At 41.7% G+C, this 22,453-nt stretch overlaps 2 protein-coding genes across 3 annotated transcripts in view; both read left to right on the forward strand.

The window, feature by feature from the left end:
• LOC126253590 (cuticle protein 63-like) overlaps positions 1 to 22,453 on the forward strand; it is a 64,446-nt gene that overhangs the window by 12,876 nt on the left and 29,117 nt on the right. The gene's annotated exons all lie outside the window — the stretch shown is intronic.
• LOC126253592 (uncharacterized) lies at positions 10,629 to 20,477 on the forward strand. Its single transcript, XM_049955027.1, has 2 exons — positions 10,629 to 10,700; positions 19,934 to 20,477. Exons 1-2 carry the CDS (start codon positions 10,686 to 10,688, stop codon positions 20,339 to 20,341), a joined length of 423 nt encoding a protein of 140 aa, XP_049810984.1. The 5' UTR covers positions 10,629 to 10,685; the 3' UTR covers positions 20,342 to 20,477.

Raw genomic sequence — 22,453 nt, forward strand, 5'->3', positions numbered from 1 at the left:
CCCTTAGGATTTCATAATCACTGAAAACCAGAAAATCATAAGAAATATGATATCTTCCCTGTTCAAAATTGTCTATTAATGTGTTCTTGCACCGTTTTTATAGTTGTTCCTCTGTTGATTGACAATCATAATTTGATTAGCGCAGTACTAGGAAATAAATACTAACTCCACTATGTTTTGGATGTTGTTGCTAAACTGGTGAAACGAGTACATCAAGAAATGTGTTTTATCCACTACTATCTAGACGATCCCAATGAGATAATTAGTAACAAAATATTACAGGCAATTGAGGACGAAGGACAACAAATTTCCCTCAATTATCCTTCATTTCTGAAGAAATGTACCGTATTTTGTGGACTATAAGACGCACCTTTTTCAAGCAATTTAAAAAAAATGGCATTCTTACAATTTTTATTAGTAGATTGCAAAGCCAGACTAAAAAAAATTATATAACCGGACTGAAATTTAAAATCCCTGACAATCGTCGTCTGAACTTTTCTTGTTTTTGCTATTGTTCTTCTTCTTCATCGTCGTCATCGTTGTCCTCTTCATACATAAGATGGTCTTCAGTGCCATCGACAGCGTTAGTTACGCCGCACTTCTTGAAAGATTTTACAATAATGTCTTCTCTCACTCTAGATCACGGCAGTTTCATCCAGTGATTCACTTGTTTAAATGTAGGTCGTTTTAAAGCTTCCTTCGGTGTGAACTCGTGGTGGGTGTCATACATGATCATTTGTTCCACTTCTCTCTCATAGATACATCAAATGGTTTATTCATCTAGCTGGCAAGAGGTTGCAATTGTGAAGTAAATCCTCCTGGAATAACAGCAGGTTCTGTATTTCCCTGTCTCAATTTCTCTTACACAGAATTTGTCAAATTACTACTAAACTGATATAGCACGGGATGAGAACTCTTCTTCAATAAACTACCTTTCCTTCTCTCCCACACACTCTGTTAGTCCACAATTTCATACCAGCCTCGTCCATCCAACAAAATTTCTAAGGTCATCAGTCCCCCAGAACTTTGAGCTACTAAAACCTAACTAACCTAAGGCCATCACACGCATCCATGCCCGAGGCGGGATTCGAATCTGCGACCGTAGCGGTCGCACGGCTCCAGACTGTAGCGCCTAGAACCGCTCGGACACTCCGGCTGGCTCCATGTCATGTACATGTACATGTACCTGGCGGTATTTCAGAAGGTTTTGGCATTGTTTTACGCTTGAAAATGATCATTGGATTAGGCTTTGTGCCGTCAACACAATATGGATAACAGTGCAGTGAATTTTTTCATGTCCACTTTGTTTTTATTGCTTTAGTTCTGGCGTCTTTCATAGCAATCACTCTGTTACTCGGAACATCAAATGTCAGAAGAATTTCGTCCATATCAGCTATTTGGCTTAGTTCCACATTGGTTTTATTCCGATCTTGGATCATAGAGCGATTGAAAGACAATAATTATTCTTCGTACTCTAGGGGCATTTTCTGAGTTATTTTCGTTTTTGTTTGCATGCTACTAAGTCCATGACGGTTCGTAGACCTGTACCACCAACCAATTCCACCCTTAAAATCTGTTAAGCTCCACTGTAGCGATAGCTTACAAGCGTGTATTTGAACAATTTCTGTATTAATTCCAATGCCATTTTGACGTTCCATAAATCCATTTTAGAATGTCATCTTCTAGTTTTGGCCATTTTGCGTTCAGTCCTCTATTTGCATATTTAGTCTTCCTCTTTTTTTCAGTTGCTTTTCACCAGCCCGACAATTACCAGTGGTTTTTTCTGTTCGTGAATGGGCGAAATGCCGTTCAGCTGCTCTGTTTCCATGTTCGTCTGCATACGCTATTACTTTCAATGTATAACCCACATCGTATTGTAACGTTGTTGCTTTAATTTTCTATGAAAGCGGTGCTGATAGACAATAAAAGCGGTTTAAAAGCTGTGAGCTGTCTGGGGAAGTTAACCTTGCATTACTGAGCAACTGTTTCACCAGGTATCCAGTCTAGCCTACCAAATTCCCAACATTAATTATAATCTTTTAATCGTCATGCGACAACAGTTTATATATATATATATATATATATATATATATATATATATATATATATATATATATATACGAGGCCTGTTCAGAAAGTAAGCTCCGATTGATTGCCAAATTGAAACCACAGTGAACATCAGAAATGTTTTACTTGTAACAATTAGCTACACCTTTCAGCTACTTCTCTACGTAGTCGCCGTTCTGACTTAGACTTTTGTCATAGCGTTGTACCAACTTTTCAATAGCCTCATCATAGAAGGCAGCCGCCAGTGCTTTCCGCCAATTCTCCACGCTGGCCTACACCTCGTTGTCTGTGTCAAAATGTTGTCTTCAAAGACAGCGGTTCATGTGACCAGAGATGAAACTCAGGGGGAGACAATTGCGGACTGTATTGTGGGTAATCTCACATTTCCATTTGAAAACGATGCAGGAGCATCTTCATTGCCCCTGCAGAATGCGGCTGAGAATTGTCTTGAAGAAGAAACAGCACGACATTTATGTAATGTTAGCTGCATAGCTTCAGGCGAAATTTCTCACCAGGCCCTCGTACTTGGCGGCAGACACTATTTTCTAGACATCTTTAAGCACTCACTGCGAGCTCAGAAATGAGAAGAGCGACGTGATGCTAACTGGGGTTATACTAGAGACACTACCCAACACATCTGTGCAAAGCTTTATCGGATTTTCATAGTCGTTTCCATTTCGCGACCGATCGGAGCTTACTTTCTGAACGCCCCTATATATATATATATATATATATATATATATATATATATATATATATATATATATATATATATATATATATAAGAGAGAATTTAAATGAAAAGAAATAAATCAATTTATATTTGGAAATTTATTTTAACATTGATCATTGAAATTTCAGCATATTAAACTTGAGTCATAACTAAGCTGATGCCTTATGTAGGACTGTAAAAATGTGAGTTTGTAATCTTACGGAACACATTAAAAGGGAGCCAAGATTGGGAGACTACATACAACACTGCATTCATAAAATAACACACAAAGAACGTTGAAACATATGCAAGAGGAAATTAACCACAACCAACCGATTCAATTTTCACCCAAAGAAGTTACGTTCGTAGCGCAATCCTGTCCGTCATGTAATGACCGCACACTGGTATACTAAATTCATACTAACTCTCTGTGAAATCTTCCCGAAAAGAATAGCTGAGGGCTACTTTGATGCTTTCACCACATGCTTCACGTGGTCAACTTGGTTTACACAAAGAGCGTAGCTCCACAATAATTTTGATAATTAAAATAAATTACATCGAAACGCAATTTACTAATGAAAAACCTCGAACTGGTTACTATCGTCTTACTATTAACCTGATGGGTCAAACAGTTGTATAAGCACGTGGTACTGGTCTCATAAAGTACACCCCACGTGGGTTGAACATAAAGAAAAGTTGCTATATTTAAAAAAATATTGTCAAGACGAGACGTTATAATCACACGAGCATTCGCATTTAAGATTGATGATCATAGAGTTACTGATCAACACGTGGTTCCACTTTACTCACAAAGTAGTGACAAAGCAACTACCGGAAGATATTCTGAACTTCACACGCGAATTACACTGCGTTGCAATTTAAGATAACATTAGATATTTTAGAGATAAACCTGAAATAAAGGTGATTAAATTTTCAGTTAGGCTAAACTTAAGAAATCCATTGTCCTACGGACTTAGCAGACACGCGCTTAGCCGGAGATCTTACCACTTCAGACGTTCGCCGCGGACAGACTGACCTGGTCCCTTCCTGAGGGGTGCCTCACAAATACAAACGGAAGTGGCCAGAAAGGCAGCTTCCTATACCAACATGACAAGGGACGGACAGGACCATACTAAGAATAGAAACCTCTCTGCTTTTAGAAACCGTAGCTACCTGTTCCGACGTTGGTCTTACTGTTCTCTAGGAGACAGGCTTGTCTGCTACCCTCAAGCATGCAACTAGAAATACATTTGCTCATTCATCCACACGGAAGGGAAGGGGGATGACAGCATCTTATCATATACAGTATATAAAAGAAAGCGGATGTAGGTTCCGTATGAGACTGTGTGACATGAATTACATATAAACTGTGTTTTAAAGAGTAGTAGTGTGACAGATCGTTCTTGTTTATGTGTAAAAGTAACACGTTCCACTACTCAGTCTCCTCCCAGATAGTCAGAAACGCCACAGTAAATTTAGAAGAGGAATTTAAGCCGTAAATGACAACAGATTTAAGAAATTAACATGAAAGGAATCCAACAGAGACCTTTCAGTATGAATACCTTTTATTTTTTTTCATTACGAAACCACCTAATAATGAACATAGTGTACTGTTACCGATAACACAAATCGCTTTAATTCAGGTTCACTGGCACCGTAGACTGCAATGACGCATCATAGAGTAGACAGTGTCATGGGTTTGTGATTGTGGGGCGGGAGAGAGACAGTGTTAACAAGGTTGTGAAGCCCCGCAACGCACGTTCCCGTTGCATCGGCGCCCTGCTGGTGCCAGTTGAATTCAATGTTGCCAGATAGCGACAGGTTTCCCGCGGCGTCGAATACATGGCCATTTTTAACTGGCGGGAATTTTAAATCAGACATTGGACATTTTTACATTAATCTCGTGTATAAGACATACTTTAATTTTGGAGGCATTTTTTTCGAAGAAAGGAGTGCGTCTTATAGCCCATAAAATACGGTAATATCATCGTCCTTGACCAATCACTGAATCTAAACTGTATTACAAAACATAAATCCTCAAATATCCAATTGTACATAAGTTTCAAAGCATCCAACAGGAATGGAGTAAGAATTCCTTGATTGAGAAAGACATTTTAAGATACTGCTCAAATACAGAAAATGACAAAGAATTAAAGTCTATGAAGAATTAGGCACTTAACACTTAATTGTATTCCAAAGACGCCTAAAAAAGTAACATAAAAACGTAAATTGAATCCTTGGCATTCCTCAGATATGTATCCAAGGTTTTTAACAGTTATGACGAAATGAAGTTGTCCACAGATTTCCATACTGAGGAAAAAGAACATCAACGAAAACGTTTACAAAATACATTGTGGATATAACCCGATTTATTTAATCGATTTTCACATAAAATCTAGCACAACAATGAAAACGATTTTTGTTAAGTATGTTGCACTGAATTTTCTGGTTGCGTTTGGGTAAACGTAAGAACATTCGCTATATTTCAGACAGAGAGATGCTACTTTACTTTCTGTCGCGCTATGAGTAGGCTGGACTTCTACTCAATCAGTACTTACAGCAAGAGAACATAACTGAATTTGGCGCCCTAAACTGAAGTTCTTATTATTAAACTATTTTCCTAAAATGAAACCAGCAGCTGGTGGGCAGGGTAGGAGAACCTGTAGAGGTCTCTTAAATAAATGAACAAGGATAATTCTCTAGAAGACTATCAAATGTGGCGAATGAGTGCGATGTAGTAGCTTTAGAATTTACCAGGGTCAAGACATCGAGTTAGCGCTAAAGAAGCCTCACTTCGGAACGGTAACTGTGTTCCTTTGATATACAGGCTTTTTAGATGCCGACAGATGTGAATATTAATGAATTATCTGTTCAAGTATTCATGCTTGTAAAATACTGACACAAATTATTTACAGAAGGTTGGAACGACTGGTAGGAGCCGACTTGGATTACGATGAGTTTGGGTTCAAGAGTATTGTTAAAACACCTGAAATAATGCTGATTCTGTGATTTTTCCAAGAAGATAAATTGAAGAAAAACTAACCCAGATTTATAGCATTTGTAGATTTCGGGGAAAAGCTGTTGACGATGTTGACAGGAATACAATCTTTGCAATTTTCAAGTTATGGGTGATAAAATACAAGGAAATGGAAATGCCTTGAAGCTAGGGCCTCCCGTCGGGTAGACACTTCGCCTGGTGCAAGTCGTTCGATTTGACGTCACTTGGGCGACTTGCGTGTCGATGGGGATGAAATGATGATGATAATGTCAACAAAACACCCACTCCATGAGCGGAGAAAATCTCCGACCCAAACGGAAATCGAACCTGGGCCGTTAGCTATGACATTCCGTCGCGCCGACCACTCAACTACCAGGGGCGGGCAAATACAAGGAGAGATAAGTTATCTAGTCTGGAACCGCGCGACCGCTACGGTCGCAGGTTCGAATCCTGCCTCGGGCATGGATGTGTGTCATGTCCTTAGTTTAGTTAGGTTTAAGTAGTTCTAAGTTCTAGGGGACTGATGACCTCAGAAGTTAAGTCCCATAGTGCTCCGAGCCATTTGAACCATTTTATTTTGGCCATGCTCGCAAAAATGTCGATTTTCGCCTCTGAGAGCTTCTTAGTAGCAGTAAAAGTAAAGTGGGTTAGGAAACCACCACGAGAGTGTGGTCCTTTTTCTGCGACTAATGTCGGTATGTGTGTGACTGACAAGTTCATATGGTTTGGAGTAGTCGTAATCATTGCAGAGCGATATGAAGTGGGACAAGCATGTAATGGGGGTTGTGGGGAAGGCGGATAGTCGTCTTCGGTTCATTGGTAGAATTTCGGGAATATGTGGTTCATCTGTATAGGAGACCGCTTATAAAACGCTAATACGACCTATTCTTGAGTACTGCTCGAGCGTTTGGGATCCCTATCAGGTCGGATTGAGGGAGGACATAGAAGCAATTCAGAGGTGGGCTGCTAGATTTGTTACTGGTAGGTTTGATCATCACGCGAGTGTTACGGAAATGCTTCAGGAATTCGGATGGGAGTCTCTGGAGGAAAGGAGGCGTTCTTTTCGTGAATCGCTACTGAGGAAATTTAGAGAACCAGCATTTGAGGCTGACTGCAGTACAATTTTACTGCCGCCAACTTATATTTCAACGAAAGGCCACAAAGATAAGATAAGAGAGATTAGGGCTCGTACAGAGGCATATAGACAGTCATTTTTCCCTCATTCTGTTTGGGAGTGGAACAGGGAGAGTAGATGCTAGTTGTGGTACGAGGTACCCTCCGCCACGCACCGTATGGTGGATTGCGGAGTATGTATGTAGATGTAGATTCTGCTTCGACTGAACAGCTTGTGAAAAAACCTGTAAAACAACAGACAATAGTTATATTTCGTCATAAATGCAGCATGCATGCCCACAAATAAAACTGATTTTCATTACTGTATAGTCCTTGCGTTTCAGTGCCAGCATCACTTTGACTATGCCCTCTGTCATGATCTTCAGCCGGACAGCCTTCGCTTCTAACGACTGTCTGCTCACGGACGTTCTTTTATATCAGGTGTTAGACACAAGGCCTTAGGGCCAATGCCAAGGTTAATTTGCCCATGAAGTTTCTTTCCGACTGGAGCTGCCGTTGCCTCACTTCGCTAACGGTTACGGTACATCCGTGCAACTGTAAAAGCGCAGAGGGTTTCCCAACGAAAGCTGGTAGTCAAATATCCATGAATTCCTGGAAGTGACATCTGGCGAAGTTCACGAAGTGTTCCGGTAGTTTCTTCAGCTGCCTCATTAAATCCACCCAGTAACTGTCAGAAAACATAATCACATACTTTAGTACATAGTACTGTTCACAGGCAAAGCGTTTCTTCCATCGTGACTCAAGACAAAGCTCTAATTGGTCGAACTTTTCCTCAAATCGCAAGTCCATCTGACGTAGGCAACTACATCTGTATTCGAAATAATATGCAGGAGACCAGATCAGTCAAGTTCTTAGCGTGTCCAGAAATGTATTCGCACCAATCACGCTGGCAGAGCCTCATAGACACACACTGTACAGTGGTGTTTGCTCTTCAGTAATGAAGCCATTAGGTTTCGACCGTTGTAAGAACAGCCCAATAAATGGAAAACTGAATGATAGCCTATGTAGAACGTGCAGCGCTGTGTGTATGGGTGAAAGTGAAGAAGCCTAACGTAATTAGTGCTATTCTTACGCTGTACAAGTGATGAGATATGCATTTTAAAGAAATTGCAGTACAAGGCACCTCAAGAGCACAATCGTTAAATGTAATTACTACCTGAAAATTGTTATTTTTGTCAGCTCGTCAGTGCTGTTATGACATTTAACACTAACTACTGAATTAGTACGTTTAATTTCGAGAAGCAAATGCTATTAAAGGTAACGCTCTGTTGTTACTGTTACTATTCAGGGTAGCATAAGCAGAACAAATGTTGTCATCCTCTGTGAACATGATTACCAATTTACGAATGGAGAGTGATTTTAGACGGTGAATGGCTGTAGATCTTAACATGACTTTCACCCGTGATAAAAAAATCCCAAATTGACAGTACTTCATAATAGTCCCAGACACAGTCAAGGTTTTGTTTTTAGATTGCGGATTTCGACTCATTGAAATGATCATCATCATCACGTAAATGTGCTTCCCGGAGGAGGGTGTGTCGTCACTTGTTTTCTGCACCGGCTCACAGATCTGATGATGACCATTTGACACGGTCGAAACCGTTTGGGACGGTAGAAACCGGCGATCTAAAAATATAAATGTGAGTGTGTCTCTATACGCAATTTTTTGATGCCGCAATCACGGTCGTTCCCATTGAAGCGTTGTATTTGATAAAATGAATGTTCTTATATGGAACAGAACAGGAGAACAGTATAGAATAGTAATAGAGGTGTGTTTCATGCAAACTCACATATCAGTAGTGAATTTTCTAGAATTTTGTATTATACCTGATGATTCAAAAAGAAAAAAACAGATTAAACTTATTTATATTACAAACAAACTATAAAAGATGGAACACTTGCGCATGTCACTGGATAAAGGAAGGTTCTAAGTTTTGACACAGCTGCGCGTTTGTTTGTATTGGTTGTTCCCTCAACTTCACAAAATTTCCAATGATTTCCAGTGATTTCACTTTCACATTGATGTGCGGCGTTATCTTAACAATACTGTCAGACAACATTGGATTGGGAGAGGTGGACAAAAAGATCTTGTTCTCTGCTTTTGGCCTCCCAGGTGACCAGAAGTCACATCTCGCGATTTTTTCGGTGGGTGTACATAAAAGACTGAGTCTTTGTCACACCTATGGCAACTACTCTTCAAGAGCTGAGAAATCGAATGGTTGAAGGTGACGATTCAGTAAGCAGGACGTCTTGATTCGTGTGTGGAATGAAACGGACCACCATTTCGATGTTTCTCGAGCAACGCTCGGTGCTCATGGTACATGTATAATAGTGTTCGTACGAACACAAAACTTCGAAACTTCCTTTATCTAACGATATGCAAAATGTGATTCTATCTTTCGTACGAGGGCTATTCCGAAAGTAAGGTCCGATAGGTCGCGAAATGGAAACCACGGTAAAAATCAAAAATGTTTTATTTGCAACAGTTAGATACACCTTGCAGCTACTTATCTCCATAGTCGCCGACCCGACTTAGACGTGTATCGTAGCGTTGTACCAACTTTCCCATACCCTCGCTATAGAAGGCAGCCGCCAGTGCTCTCCGCCAATTCTCTACGCTGGCCTACGGCTCGTTGTCTTGTGCCGAAATGTTGTCTTCATAACCAGCGGTTCATGTGACCAGAGCTGAAACTCAGAGGGAGACAATTACGGGCTGTATTGTGGGTACTCTCACACTTCCATTTGAAAACGATGCAGGAGCATCTTCATTGCCCCTGCAGAATGCGGCTGAGAATTGTCTTGAAGACGAAACAGCACGACAGTTATGTAATGTTAGCTGCATAGGTTCAGGGGAAATTTCTCACCAGGCCCCCGTACTTGGCGGCAGACACTATTTTCTAGACATCTTTACGCACTCACTGCGAGCTCAGAAATGAGAAGAGCGACGTGATGCTAACTGGGGTTATACTAGAGACACTACCCAACACATCTGTGCAAAGCTTTATCGGATTTTCATAGTCGTTTCCATTTCGTGACCGATCGGACCTTACTTTCGGAATAGCCCTCGTATTTTGTCTGTAATAAACAATGGAAATCTGTTCTTTCTGTTTGAATCACCCAGTATTTATAGCCAGTGTAGCACATTGCGTAAGGAAGAATAGACATACAGGCCATAAAATTGATTCGATATTGACGCCACTAGGGACAGAACTTCAGGAGGAAATGATAGTGACATTATACGAGTACCACCTATGTACTTTTTTTTTTTGCTGATTTTGGGCGGCATCTTTCAGCGTAACTCAGTACATTTGAACAAAATTTCAACGCCTATGGCACCGCACACCTTTACAATATCCATTTAGTCTCACGAGAAAGCTAATATAACAAAAATAATTCATGAATACGAAACTTGTCATCAAAACATTTGGACCAGTGTGTCTTTTAAGTCGAACAATAGAATACAAAGAGAAGAGATTCTGGTTTAAACAAAGTTTCTTTAACGATACATTTCAGGACGAGAACAGAGGTTAATATTCAGTAATAAGTAAAATTCAGGATTTTCCTGCGGGAATTAGGACACCATTACTACGGAACTGTAGATGTTTACAAGTTCGTAGCGCGATTCGGCGTGGCTTCACAGACATTGACTTGAATAGAACGTGGAAGGCCACGGTCAGTGGGACCGTCCCTTTCACAGCATCAGTGTTAGGTATAAAAGCTGGTGGCCTGCGCTTCTACGGTACAGTCCTCAGCAGCTGCAACAACCAACCTGCCATGAAGACCTTTCTGGTGAGTAGCAATCACCTGCTTTAACAGCAGTTGTGTGGACATTCATTCTCTTCTCTGTTCGATGTATTTCTTCTAAGTGACCATAGGGTTCCATTCATTAAATGATACCAGAATGACTATTACATGATTGACTTAGAGCAATTAATGAAAAGGAAATCTTCTTGGATGTGGCCTCTTAGAAGCATATGGGAGGGTAAGAGACAGCTTCTCCATAGTTATAGATGTCTGATACTTTTACCTTTATTGTAGAACTCGTTCGGAATTCTACCATCAAATCTCACTATAGAATGAAAAGCTTCTGTTTCATAAAGGCAAGACCACCGGTCCAGATTGTATACCGGTCAGGTTCCTCTCAGAGTACGCTGATAAAATTGCTCCATATTTAGCAATTACATACAACCATTCGCTCACAGAAAGATCCGTACGTAACGACTGGAAAATTGCTCAAGTTACACCAATAACCAAAAACGGAAGTAGGAGTAATTCGCTGAATTACAGGCCTATATCACTAGCGTCGATTTGCAGTAGGGTTGTAGAACATATACTGTATTCGAACATTATGAAGTACCCCCAAGAAAACGATTTATTGACATAGAGTCAGGACGGATTGAGAAAATATCGTTCTTGTGAAACACAACTAGCTCTTTATACTCATGAAGTAATAAGTGCTATCGGCATGGGGTGTCAAATTGATTCCATACTTTTAGATTTCCATAAGGCTTTCGACACCGTTTCTCACAAGCGTCTTCTAACATAACTGCGTGCCTACAGAGTATCGCCTCAGTTTGAAACGTCCCCTCAGAAAATGTTTTGAATGATTGTGCTGATGAACCCCTTACGTTATTTGATTTTCAAACAGCTGAGCAGAACTGAACGTACTCAGACATTTCTCTCTTTACTTATTCTGATCATCACTAAATTGACACACAATATTTTTAGCGCAACGCAATCTGACTTTCAATAATCCCTACAAAAGAATGGCCCTGACTAACAATAACCTATACCTTTCATGAATCACTTACCTCACAAAAATCTTCGTTACTCGAAATACTGCAATACAGTGAGCGCCAATACTGCCAGCTAAATAAAAGTTCTAACTACTGAAGGCACTAACTACTGATAGGCATAGTTAGCAAATGAAAGATTTTGATAAAGAACAAACAATGTATTTACCTTAATAGCGTTCAAAAGTCATATATATATATATATATATATATATATATATATATATATATATATATATATCAGTTCATGACATCCAGTCTTGCAAATTTACTGTCTCTGATGGACACACGTCCAGATCATCCGCTCTCAAAACTCCATCTCTCTCCCCACATCCATCACTACTGGCGGCTCACCTCCAACTGCGCAACGCTACGAGCTGTTAACAGCCAACTGCCCAACAATACAATAGCGAATATTACAACAATGCTAACCAGCCACAGACTGCACACAGCACAGCCAGTGATTTTCATACAGAGCGCTACGTGGCATAACCAAAATAAAAACCTAAACAGCCTACTTACAAGTTGTGCGACTGGATCCGTGATTTCCTGTCAGAGAGGTCACAGTTCGTTGTAATAGACGGAAAGTCATCGAGTAAAACAGAAGTAATATCCGGCGTTCCCCAAGGAAGTGTTATAGACCCTTTATTGTTCCTGATCTATATTAACGACATAGGAGACAATCTGAGTAGCCGTCTTAGATTGTTTGCAGATGATGCTGTCATTTACCTTCTTGTAAAGTCATCAGATGATCCAAACAACTTGCAAAATGATTTAGATAGGATATCTGTATGGTGCTAAAAGTGGCAGTTGACCCTGAATAAAGAAAAGTGTGAAGTTATTCACATGAGTACTAAAAGAAATTAGCTAAATTTCGGTTAAGCGATAAGTCACACAAATCTGAGGGCTATAAATTCAACTAAATACTTAGGGACTAAAGTTACAAATAACCTAAATGGGAACGATCACATAGATAATATTGTGGGTAGAGCAAACCAAAGACTGTGATTCATTGGCACAACACTTAGAAAGTGCATCAAATAGACTGCTTACTCTACGCTTGTACGGCCTATTCTGGAGTATTGCTGTCCGGTGTGGGATCCGCATCAGATGGGACTGACGGATGACAACGAAAAGTACAAAGAAGGACAGCTCGTTTTGTGTTATCGCGAAATAGGGGAGATAGTGTCACAGAAATGATAGGAGAACTGGAGTGGCAATCATTAAAACAAAGGCGTTTTTCGTTGCGACGGGATATTCTCATGAAATTTTAATGACCAGTTTTCTCCTCCGATTGCGAAAACATTCTGTTGGCACCCGCCTACATAGGGAGAAATGATCATCACGATAAAATAAGAGAAATCAGGGCTCGCACAGAAAAATTTAAGTTTTCGCTTTTCCCGAGTGCCGTTCGAGAGTGGAACGGTAGATAAACGGCATGAAGGTGGTTCATTGAACCCTCTGCCAGGCACTTAATTGTGAATAGCAGAGTAATCACGTAGATGTAGATGTATAAAAATGAACGGGGATGTAGAAATCGTTCTAGCGTGAGTTACTACGCTTTAGCTAATTGTAGGCATTACTGTAGTATGGACACTGTAACGTGGGAATCGGCCGCGAGAGTAAACAAAAGAGGGGAGGGAGGGGAGAGGAGCGATGTGATGGAACAAACTTTGCCTCCCTTTCTCAGCGCTGGCAACCAGCAACGGTGTTCTTTGCTTTTGCGAAAGCAGAACTGACGCACCGTCAAAGGTATCGCCGATCCCTTCTAGTGGGACAGCTGTGCTCCAACCCCATGATAGACCAGGATGATTCTCTTCACTTATTCCAAAATAAGAAAAGAAAAAGAGTAAAGCAAAACAGAGAGCAAAAGGGTAAGACAGAGTCTTAAGTGACAGTTATAGCTTGCTGAAGTTGGCGGTATCGTAAACGAGGTATTTGAGGTTTTAAATGGCTCTGAGCACTATGGGACTTAACATCTGAGGTCATTAGTCCCCTAGAATTAGAACTACTTAAACCTAAGGACAGCACACACATCCATGCCCGAGGCAGGAGTCGAACCTGCGACCGTAGCAACAGCGCGGTTCCGGACTGAAGCGCCTAGAACCGCTCGGCCACAACGGCCGGCAGGTATTTGAGGCCTGACATCTTGTAGTTCTTACAGCGTAAGACTTACATAGGCGTAGTTCAAAACAAGCTTCACCTAAATCTGTCACGTGCCCACATAATTATGCTCATCGCGTATGTACTGCATTTTTAAAATGCTCAATAGTGGTCGAAAGCGAGTACCGTACTGGTATTTGTCAACATACATAAAATCTTCAATTCACGTAAAGTTCACTATACTTTTGTTGTTGGCATCTTAACTTCTTGTAAAAAATACTCGGTCGGGGGTAGTGAATAGCGTTGATAAATGTACTGGAATGTGCTATGTAGTCGCTACTCTTGAGGTCTTTAGTGTATCTCGTAACGAATATTTCCTCTTTCTGAAAACCGACGTCAGTACTGTGATATGACACATAGTGACCCGTTCAACGTCGCAGGAGCTGCGAAAAACTGAATTTTCGCTGCGTTGCCAGGATTCAGCACAGCACACAATCGAATGTGCAGTTATGTTTAAGACATCATACACTGACGCAAGAAAATCACAACACTAAAGAATAATTAATATTGAGTACTGAAATTTAGGGAATACATTTTTCTAGGTAAGTGATGAACATTGGAAGATCACAGGTTAATGTAAGCGTGAGATAAATGGCTCTGAGCACTATGGGACTTAACTTCTGAGGTCACCAGTCCCCTAGAACTTACAACTACTTAAAGCTACCTAACCTAAGGACATCACACACATCCATGCCCGAGGCAGGATTCGAACCTGCGACCGTAACGGTCGCGCGGTTCCGGACAGAAGCGCCTAGAACCGCTCGGCCACAACGGCGAGCCATTGGTGTATCAATGCTTTTCATCTGCCCCGATGACTTCTGGTCCGATTCAGTATCCAACAGAATCGTAAGGGAAAATGAAAACCCGATATTCGCTCTCAGAGAATTTTAATTAGTTGGTGATGCATTGTGGACGTTCTCTCCTGGCATTGATTGGTCCAGGCATCTTGCACATTTAAATGACTATTCTGTAAACTGAGTGTTCTATATCACAATCGTTTTCTAGACCTCAGTCGCCAGGGAACTAACAATGAACTGCGTTTGTGGGACAAATATACTGTTTGATGAGGCGTGCTGGTTGAGTGAGCTGTGTCGTCAAGAATACAAGGTATCCAAGAAATTAGTGAGCAGTCATCAGTATTGTTCCGTTGTAATAAATATGTCTTAGGCATAAGTAAAACTGCAATACACGTCTCGTAACTTTTTGATAGGCTCAAAGAGTTTGTTGATAGTGTCTCATTTGACTTGTTTCGATTAGCGGTTATAAAATTATATAATTTATATCAACATCTACACTCCGCAAGTCACCTTACGGTGTGTGGTGAAGCGTATTTTGTGTTCCACTGCCAATTCACCCTTTTTCTGTTCCAGTCGCGTATGATTCGCTAGAAGAACGATTGTTAGTAAGCCTCCGCGTGGAATCGATTCTCTGATGCTATTTGCATGGCCTTTTCGCGAGACGTACCCAGGAGGAAGCAGTATATTGTTTGACTCTTCAAGGATCGTATGTTCTTAAGGCTTTAACAGTAGACAATACCTTGATGTAGAACGCCTCCCTTTGAGCGTCTGCCAGTGGAGGCAGAGGACCATCTGCTTGACAGTTTTGCGGTTACCAAATGAACCTGCAAAGAAACGCACCGCTCTTCTTCAAATCTCCTCTCTCAACTCTTTGGTATGGATCGCAGACTGACAAGCAATATTGGGTTATTGGCCGAACCAGTGTTTTGTTAGCCGCTTCTTTTGTTGATTGACTGCACGCCCTAAGGATTATTCCAATGAATCTCAGACCGGATTCTGTCTTATCCACGGTTAATTTTATATGGTCATTCCACTTCTAACCATTCCGTATGTATACTCCTAGATATTTAATGGAAGTAACTGCTTCCAGTATTTGTCCTGCAAACGTGCATTCATATAATATAGGGTCTTCCTTTGTCGTTATAGTACGCTACATTTGTTTGTGCTGTGGATAAACTCGCCACTCATTGCTGCAAGCGTCGATTCCTCGCAGTCTTCATGCACTTAACTACAATATTCTATTGTTACAACTTCTCTGCATACAACGGCATCATCCGGGAAATTCCAACGATATCACAATGTCTTACATGCAGTGTGTAATGATGTTAAGTGCCGATATTTCTACTGGAGACTAAGGACAATGCACTAAACATTAGACCCGAACTGTGGCTAAGCCATGTCTCCGCAATATCCCTTCTGTCAGGAGCGCTAGTTCTGCAAGGTTCGCAGGAGAGCTTCTGTAAAGTTTGGAAGGTAGGAGACGAGGTACTGGCAGAAGCAAAATTTAAGGACGGGCCGTGAGTCGTGCTTGGGTAGCTCAGTTGATAGAGCACTTGCCCGCGAAAGGCAAAGGTCTCGAGTTCGAGTGTCGGTCCGACACACACATTTAATCTGCCAGGAAAGTTTCATATCAGCGCACACTCCGCTGCAGAGTGAAAATCTCATTCTGGAAACATTAGATCAGAATTCATGTCATTTGCACACTAATAACTATAGCTATCACAAATACCACTAGGTCTGCAACTTTGCTTCGGCCGTTTTATTCTCGAAGTTTGGATATTTATTGTGAAAAACTTGCAAAAAATTATGATTCATAGTACTGCCCATCGCTGGCCACTACAGCCTCCCATCTTTCGGATAGCATACGAACCCCGTGGCGGAAGAACTGTGCGTCTTTTGTCGGGATCCATGAATCGATTCAGTTTTGCACTTGTTCATACGATGAGAAGTGCTGGTCAGCCAGACTGTATGCCACTGATCGGAAAAGGTGGTAGTCAGAGACAGCAACGTATGGAGAATACGGCGGGAGGGATAGGACTTCCCATTTTAGCGTTTCGATGTATTTTTGACGGGTTTTGCGACATGGGGTCGAGCACTGACTTGCTGCAAAATTACCTTCACGTGTCTATCACTGTATTGTTTGGATTAGATTAATTAGATTAGATTAGATTAATACTAGTTCCATGGATCATGAATACGATATTTCGTAATGATGTGGAACGAGTCGAATTTTCCAATACATGACATAATTAGGTTAATTTAACAACATACTTAAGTTAATATAACAACTTTATTTTATTGTGTTTTTTGTTTTTCTTTATTTTTTATTTTTATATTTTTTTTAATATTTTTTTTTCTTAATTTATATCTAAAAATTCCTCTATGGAGTAGAAGGAGTTGTCATTCAGAAATTCTTTTAATTTCTTCTTAAATACTTGTTGGTTATCTGTCAGACTTTTGATACTATTTGGTAAGTGACCAAAGACTTTAGTGCCAGTATAATTCACCCCTTTCTGTGCCAAAGTTAGATTTAATCTTGAATAGTGAAGATCATCCTTTCTCCTAGTATTGTAGTTATGCAGACTGCTATTACTTTTGAATTGGGTTTGGTTGTTAATAACAAATTTCATAAGAGAGTATATATACTGAGAAGCTACTGTGAATATCCCTAGATCCTTAAATAAATGTCTGCAGGATGATCTTGGGTGGACTCCAGCTATTATTCTGATTACACGCTTTTGTGCAATAAATACTTTATTCCTCAGTGATGAATTACCCCAAAATATGATGCCATATGAAAGCAATGAGTGAAAATAGGCGTAGTAAGCTAATTTACTAAGATGTTTATCACCAAAATTTGCAATGATCCTTATTGCATAAGCAGCTGAACTCAAACGTTTCAGCAGATCATCAATGTGTTTCTTCCAATTTAATCTCTCATCAATGGACACACCTAAAAATTTGCAATATTCTACCTTAGCTATATGCTTCTGATTAAGGTCTATATTTATTAATGGCGTCATACCATTCACTGTACGGAACTGTATGTACTGTGTCTTATCAAAATTCAGTGAGAGTCCGTTTACAAGGAACCACTTAGTAATTTTCTGAAAGACAGTATTGACAATTTCATCAGTTAATTCTTGTTTGTCAGGTGTGATTACTATACTTGTATCATCAGCAAAGAGAACTAACTTTGCCTCTTCATGAATATAGAATGGCAAGTCATTAATATATAATAAGAACAACAAAGGACCCAAGACTGACCCTTGTGGAACCCCATTCTTGATAGTTCCCCAGTTTGAGGAATGTGCTGATCTTTGCATGTTACGAGAACTACTTATTTCAACTTTCTGCACTCTTCCGGTTAGGTACGAATTAAACCATTTGTGCACTGTCCCACTCATGCCACAATACTTGAGCTTGTCTAGCAGAATTTCATGATTTACACAATCAAAAGCCGTTTGTGTTTCAGTTCTGGGCTCGAACGCGTCAATTGCTTTCGATAATGATGTCCTGTGACTGTCTTCGTCTGTTTCAGTAGCTGCGAAAACGTTCTGTCTTCCCCCGCCATGTCGGTCTTCGATATCAAAATCACTGTTCTTATGGCTTTGAAAACATTCTCTGCACGTTCTTCCAATAATAGTTGCCTCACCATTGGTCTTACCCAGCATGTCAAGAGCCATAGCCGCAGATTTCTTCATGTTAAAGCAGAAAATTAAAATTTCCCGCAAATGGCGACAAATGGGTACGTAAGTTGACGTACTTAAGAGTAACGTTGTGTTTCAAGTGGCTCTGAGCACTATGCGGCTTACCTTCTGAGGTCGTCAGTCCCCTAGAACTTAGAACTACTTAAACCTAACTAACCTAAGCACATCACACACATCCATGCCCGAGGCAGGATTCGAACCCGCGACCGTAGCGGTCGCGCGATCCTAGACTGTAGCGCCTGGAACCGCTCGGCCACTCCGGCCGGCGTAACCTTATGGTGGAATCACAAATCGACTAATATTTTCTTGGCATTATGTTTACTGGTGTCTAAGCTTATTGTATTACACTATGACCAACCAGCTGAAACCCACCTGGCACTACTGCCGCTACTGCAAAACGGCGGAAGCAAAGTTGCGGACCTAATACATTTTTGGTTGCTTCGTTCCACCAGGTACATGAGGCAAGAGCAACCCATTAATGCTTATTTCCTCCAGTTAGCAGCTCAGGCACAGAACTGTGGACACTTTACACTGACAGGCATACTCCACTTAATGGTGCAATTGTGGCAGTGCGGAAAACGTCAGATCGTAATGTTTGTGATGTGGTTATGGCAAGAATGTTCGATGCAGAGAGAGAACGACCAACACACTGATGACTTCTCTCCATTCAGAATGACATGCTGTGTATTCTGTTAAGGGGGTAGGACGTCAGACGGGCCGACTTGGAGCAGGAGAGGCACCACAGGACATTTTAATTTCCAGTGTCTATACTTTTACAAATAAATTCATAAAACTTTGTCAGCAACACCAGGAAGGATTCTGGATTCACATCTATTGCAGTGGAAGTTCGAAATCATAAGAAAGTGCATTTTTTTACGTGCGAAATTTCATCATTTTTTCACTTACTAATGGCTGCATTTGTTGCTATAGGTACACTTTTCTTCATAAGTTAAAGACATTCTTCTATGAGTTTTGCACAGCATACAAACCATACTTACAGGTGTATGAAACTCTAGAATTTATTTAATTTATGAAAAAACGAATGAGCTGTTATATTTTAAACCTCATGTTTACAAGAAACACAAATTTTCTATTTAATTCCCTCTATTTTTAGCACAGTTTTTAATAGATTTGTAAAATTCTAGAGTTTCATACACCTTTGAGTAAGGTGTGTATGCTGTGCAAAATTCATCGAAGAATCTCTCTTACTTATGAAGAAAAGTGTACCTATAGCAACAAATGCTGCCATTAGTAAGTGAAAAAAAATGATGAAATTTCACATGTGAAAAAAATTTATTTTGTTATGTTTTCGAACTTGCACTTCTGTGAGTGTAAATTCTGAACCCTTCCTGGTCATGCTGACAAAGTTTTATGAATTTATTTGTAAAAGTATAGACAGTGGAAATTAAAATGTCCTGTGATGCCTCTCCTGCTCCAAGTCGGCCCGTCTGACGTCCTACCCCCCTCCACTAGGAGCTCTTCATTCCATCCGCACAGTACTGAAGCGTAGCACTGTTTCGTGCGTTCAGTGAATGATTGTGAATCATTACCCGTTGCAGGTGTTCATTGTAGCCGCCGTCGCTGTTGCCACGGCCAGGCCCGGGTATGTGGGTCTCGGTGGCGGCCACGGTGGCTTTGGAGGCGGTCACGGTGGCTTCAGTGGCGGGTACGGCGGCGGCTTCAGCGGAGGATACGGGGGCGGACACGGAGGCGGCGGCGGCGGACACGGCATCCACGCCGGCTACGCCGCCTTCGGCCCCGCCCACATCGCCGTGGGCCCCGGCGGCTACGTGCAGGACACCGCGGAGGTCGCCGCCCACAGGGCCGCCCACCTCGCCGCCGTGGCGCACACGCACGCCCGCGACGCCGCCGTCAACGCGCACGACGCCGCCTTCGGCCACGGGGGCGGCGGCTACGGCCACGGGGGCGGCGGCTACGGATACGGCGGGCACGGCCACCACGGCTAGACGGACGCGTGCTCCGTCAAGCATAACACCGGACCTCGCAACACGACCGACCCCTGCACGAGAGGGAGAGCACTTCAAACACCACCACCAGATTTAACTATTTAATAAAATAAATTTATATTTTGCAGCTACAGAAGACTTGTTTTACTATTCTTAACCCCAGCTAATGAAATTCGATGGCTGTACTATGCTACATTAATTTAGACATTCCGATATTGTCAAGTTTATTTATTTAATCGTATGGCTAGGGCCCCCCCTCGGGCAGGCCGTTCGCCGGGTGCCGGTCTTTCAAGTTGACGCCACTTCGGCGACCTGCAGTCGATGAGGATGATGATGATGAGGACAGCACAAGACCCAATCTCTGGGCGGAGAAAATTCCCCGACCCAGCCGGGAATCGAACCCGGGCCCAGTCGTTTGACAATCCGTCACGCTGACCATTCAGCTACTGGGGGCGGACGATATTGTTAAGTACAAGCATTCGACACCATGTCAGGGCATCTACATCTACAAGGATACTCTGCAAATCACATTTAAGTGCCTGGCAGAGGGTTCATCGAACCACCTTCACAATTCTCTATTATTCCAATCACGTATAACGCGCGGAAAGAATGAACACCTATATCTTTCCGTACGAGCCGCGCGGGATTAGCCTAGCGATCTAGGGCTCTGCAGTCATGGAGGTTCGAGTCCTCCCTTGGGCATGGGTGTATGTGTGTTTGTCCTTAGGATAATTTAGGTTAAGTAGTGTGTAAGCTTAGAGACTGATGACCTTAGCCGTTAAGTCCCGTAAGATTTCGCACACATTTGAACATTTTTTCGGTACGAGATCTGATTTCCCTTATTTTATCGTGGTGATCGTTCCGCCCTATGTAGGTTGGTGTCAACAAAATATTTTCGCATTCGCAGGAGAAAGTTAGTGATTGGAATTCCGTGAGAAGATTCCGTCGCAACGAAAAACGCCTTTCTTTTAATGATTTTCAGCCCAAATCCTGTATCATTTCTGTCACCTCCTCTCCCATATTTCGCGATAATACAAAACGTGCTGCCTTTCTTTGAACTTTTTCGATGGACTCCCTCAGTCCTACCTGGTAAGGATCCCACACCGCGCAGCAGTATTCTACAAGGGGACGGACAAGCGTAGTTTAGGCAGTCTCCTTAGTAGGTCTGTTACATTTTCTAAGTGCCCTGCCAATCAAACGCACCCTTTAGTTACTGAGTATAAGTTACGGTATTCTTGTATCCTGCTTTATAGCAATAGGGGCAAGAGATGTGATCACAGACGTAAGCAAAATCTTTGTTGAAACTTCCTGAGAGATTAAAACTGCGAGTCGGGCCGAGGCTCGAAATCGAGACCTTTGTCTTTCGTAGGCGAGTGCGGGTAGAGCACTTGACAGTTTTAATCTATCAGGAAGTTTCATATCATCGGACACTCCGCTGCAGAGCGAAAATTTCATTCTTGAAACATCTCCCAGGCTGTGGCAAAACCGTGTCTCCGCAATAATCTTTCTTCCAGGTCCTGCAAGTTTTGCAGGAGACCTTCTGTGATGTTTGTACGGTAGATGATGATGAGGTCCCATACTATAAGGAGCGTATGGGACGATGCGGGAGACCCGCACCGCCGTACCAGGCAAGGTCCGAGTGGAGGAGGTTTGCCATTGCCTTCCTCCGACCGTAGTGGGGATGAAAGATGAGGATGAAGACGAGACAACAACACTTAGTCATCTCGAGGCAGGAAAAATCCTTAACCCTCCGGGAATCGAACCCGGGACCCCGTGCGCGGGAAGGAGAACACTACCTCAAGACCACGAGCTGCGGGCTGTAAGGTAGAAGGCGGGGTATGGCGGAAGTAAAGCGATGAGGCGGGGTCCTGAGTCATGCGTGGGTAGCTCAGACGAGTCAGAGTCCCGATCTGGAACGCAGTTTTAATATGTCAGGAAGTTTCATACAAGCGCACACTCCACTGTAGAGTAAAAATTTCATTCCGAAAATCTTTTTTCCGTATTGGATTGCTTTATACAGTCATAGATTTCATCCTTACCTACAAGAGAATAACAAAAGTCCAGGAATTAAGGCATATTTTTTATGTTATCACTGAACACAGTCGTAGTCTC

This window comes from Schistocerca nitens, chromosome 4 (assembly GCF_023898315.1).
Source record: "Schistocerca nitens isolate TAMUIC-IGC-003100 chromosome 4, iqSchNite1.1, whole genome shotgun sequence".
Classification (NCBI taxonomy): domain Eukaryota; kingdom Metazoa; phylum Arthropoda; class Insecta; order Orthoptera; family Acrididae; genus Schistocerca; species Schistocerca nitens.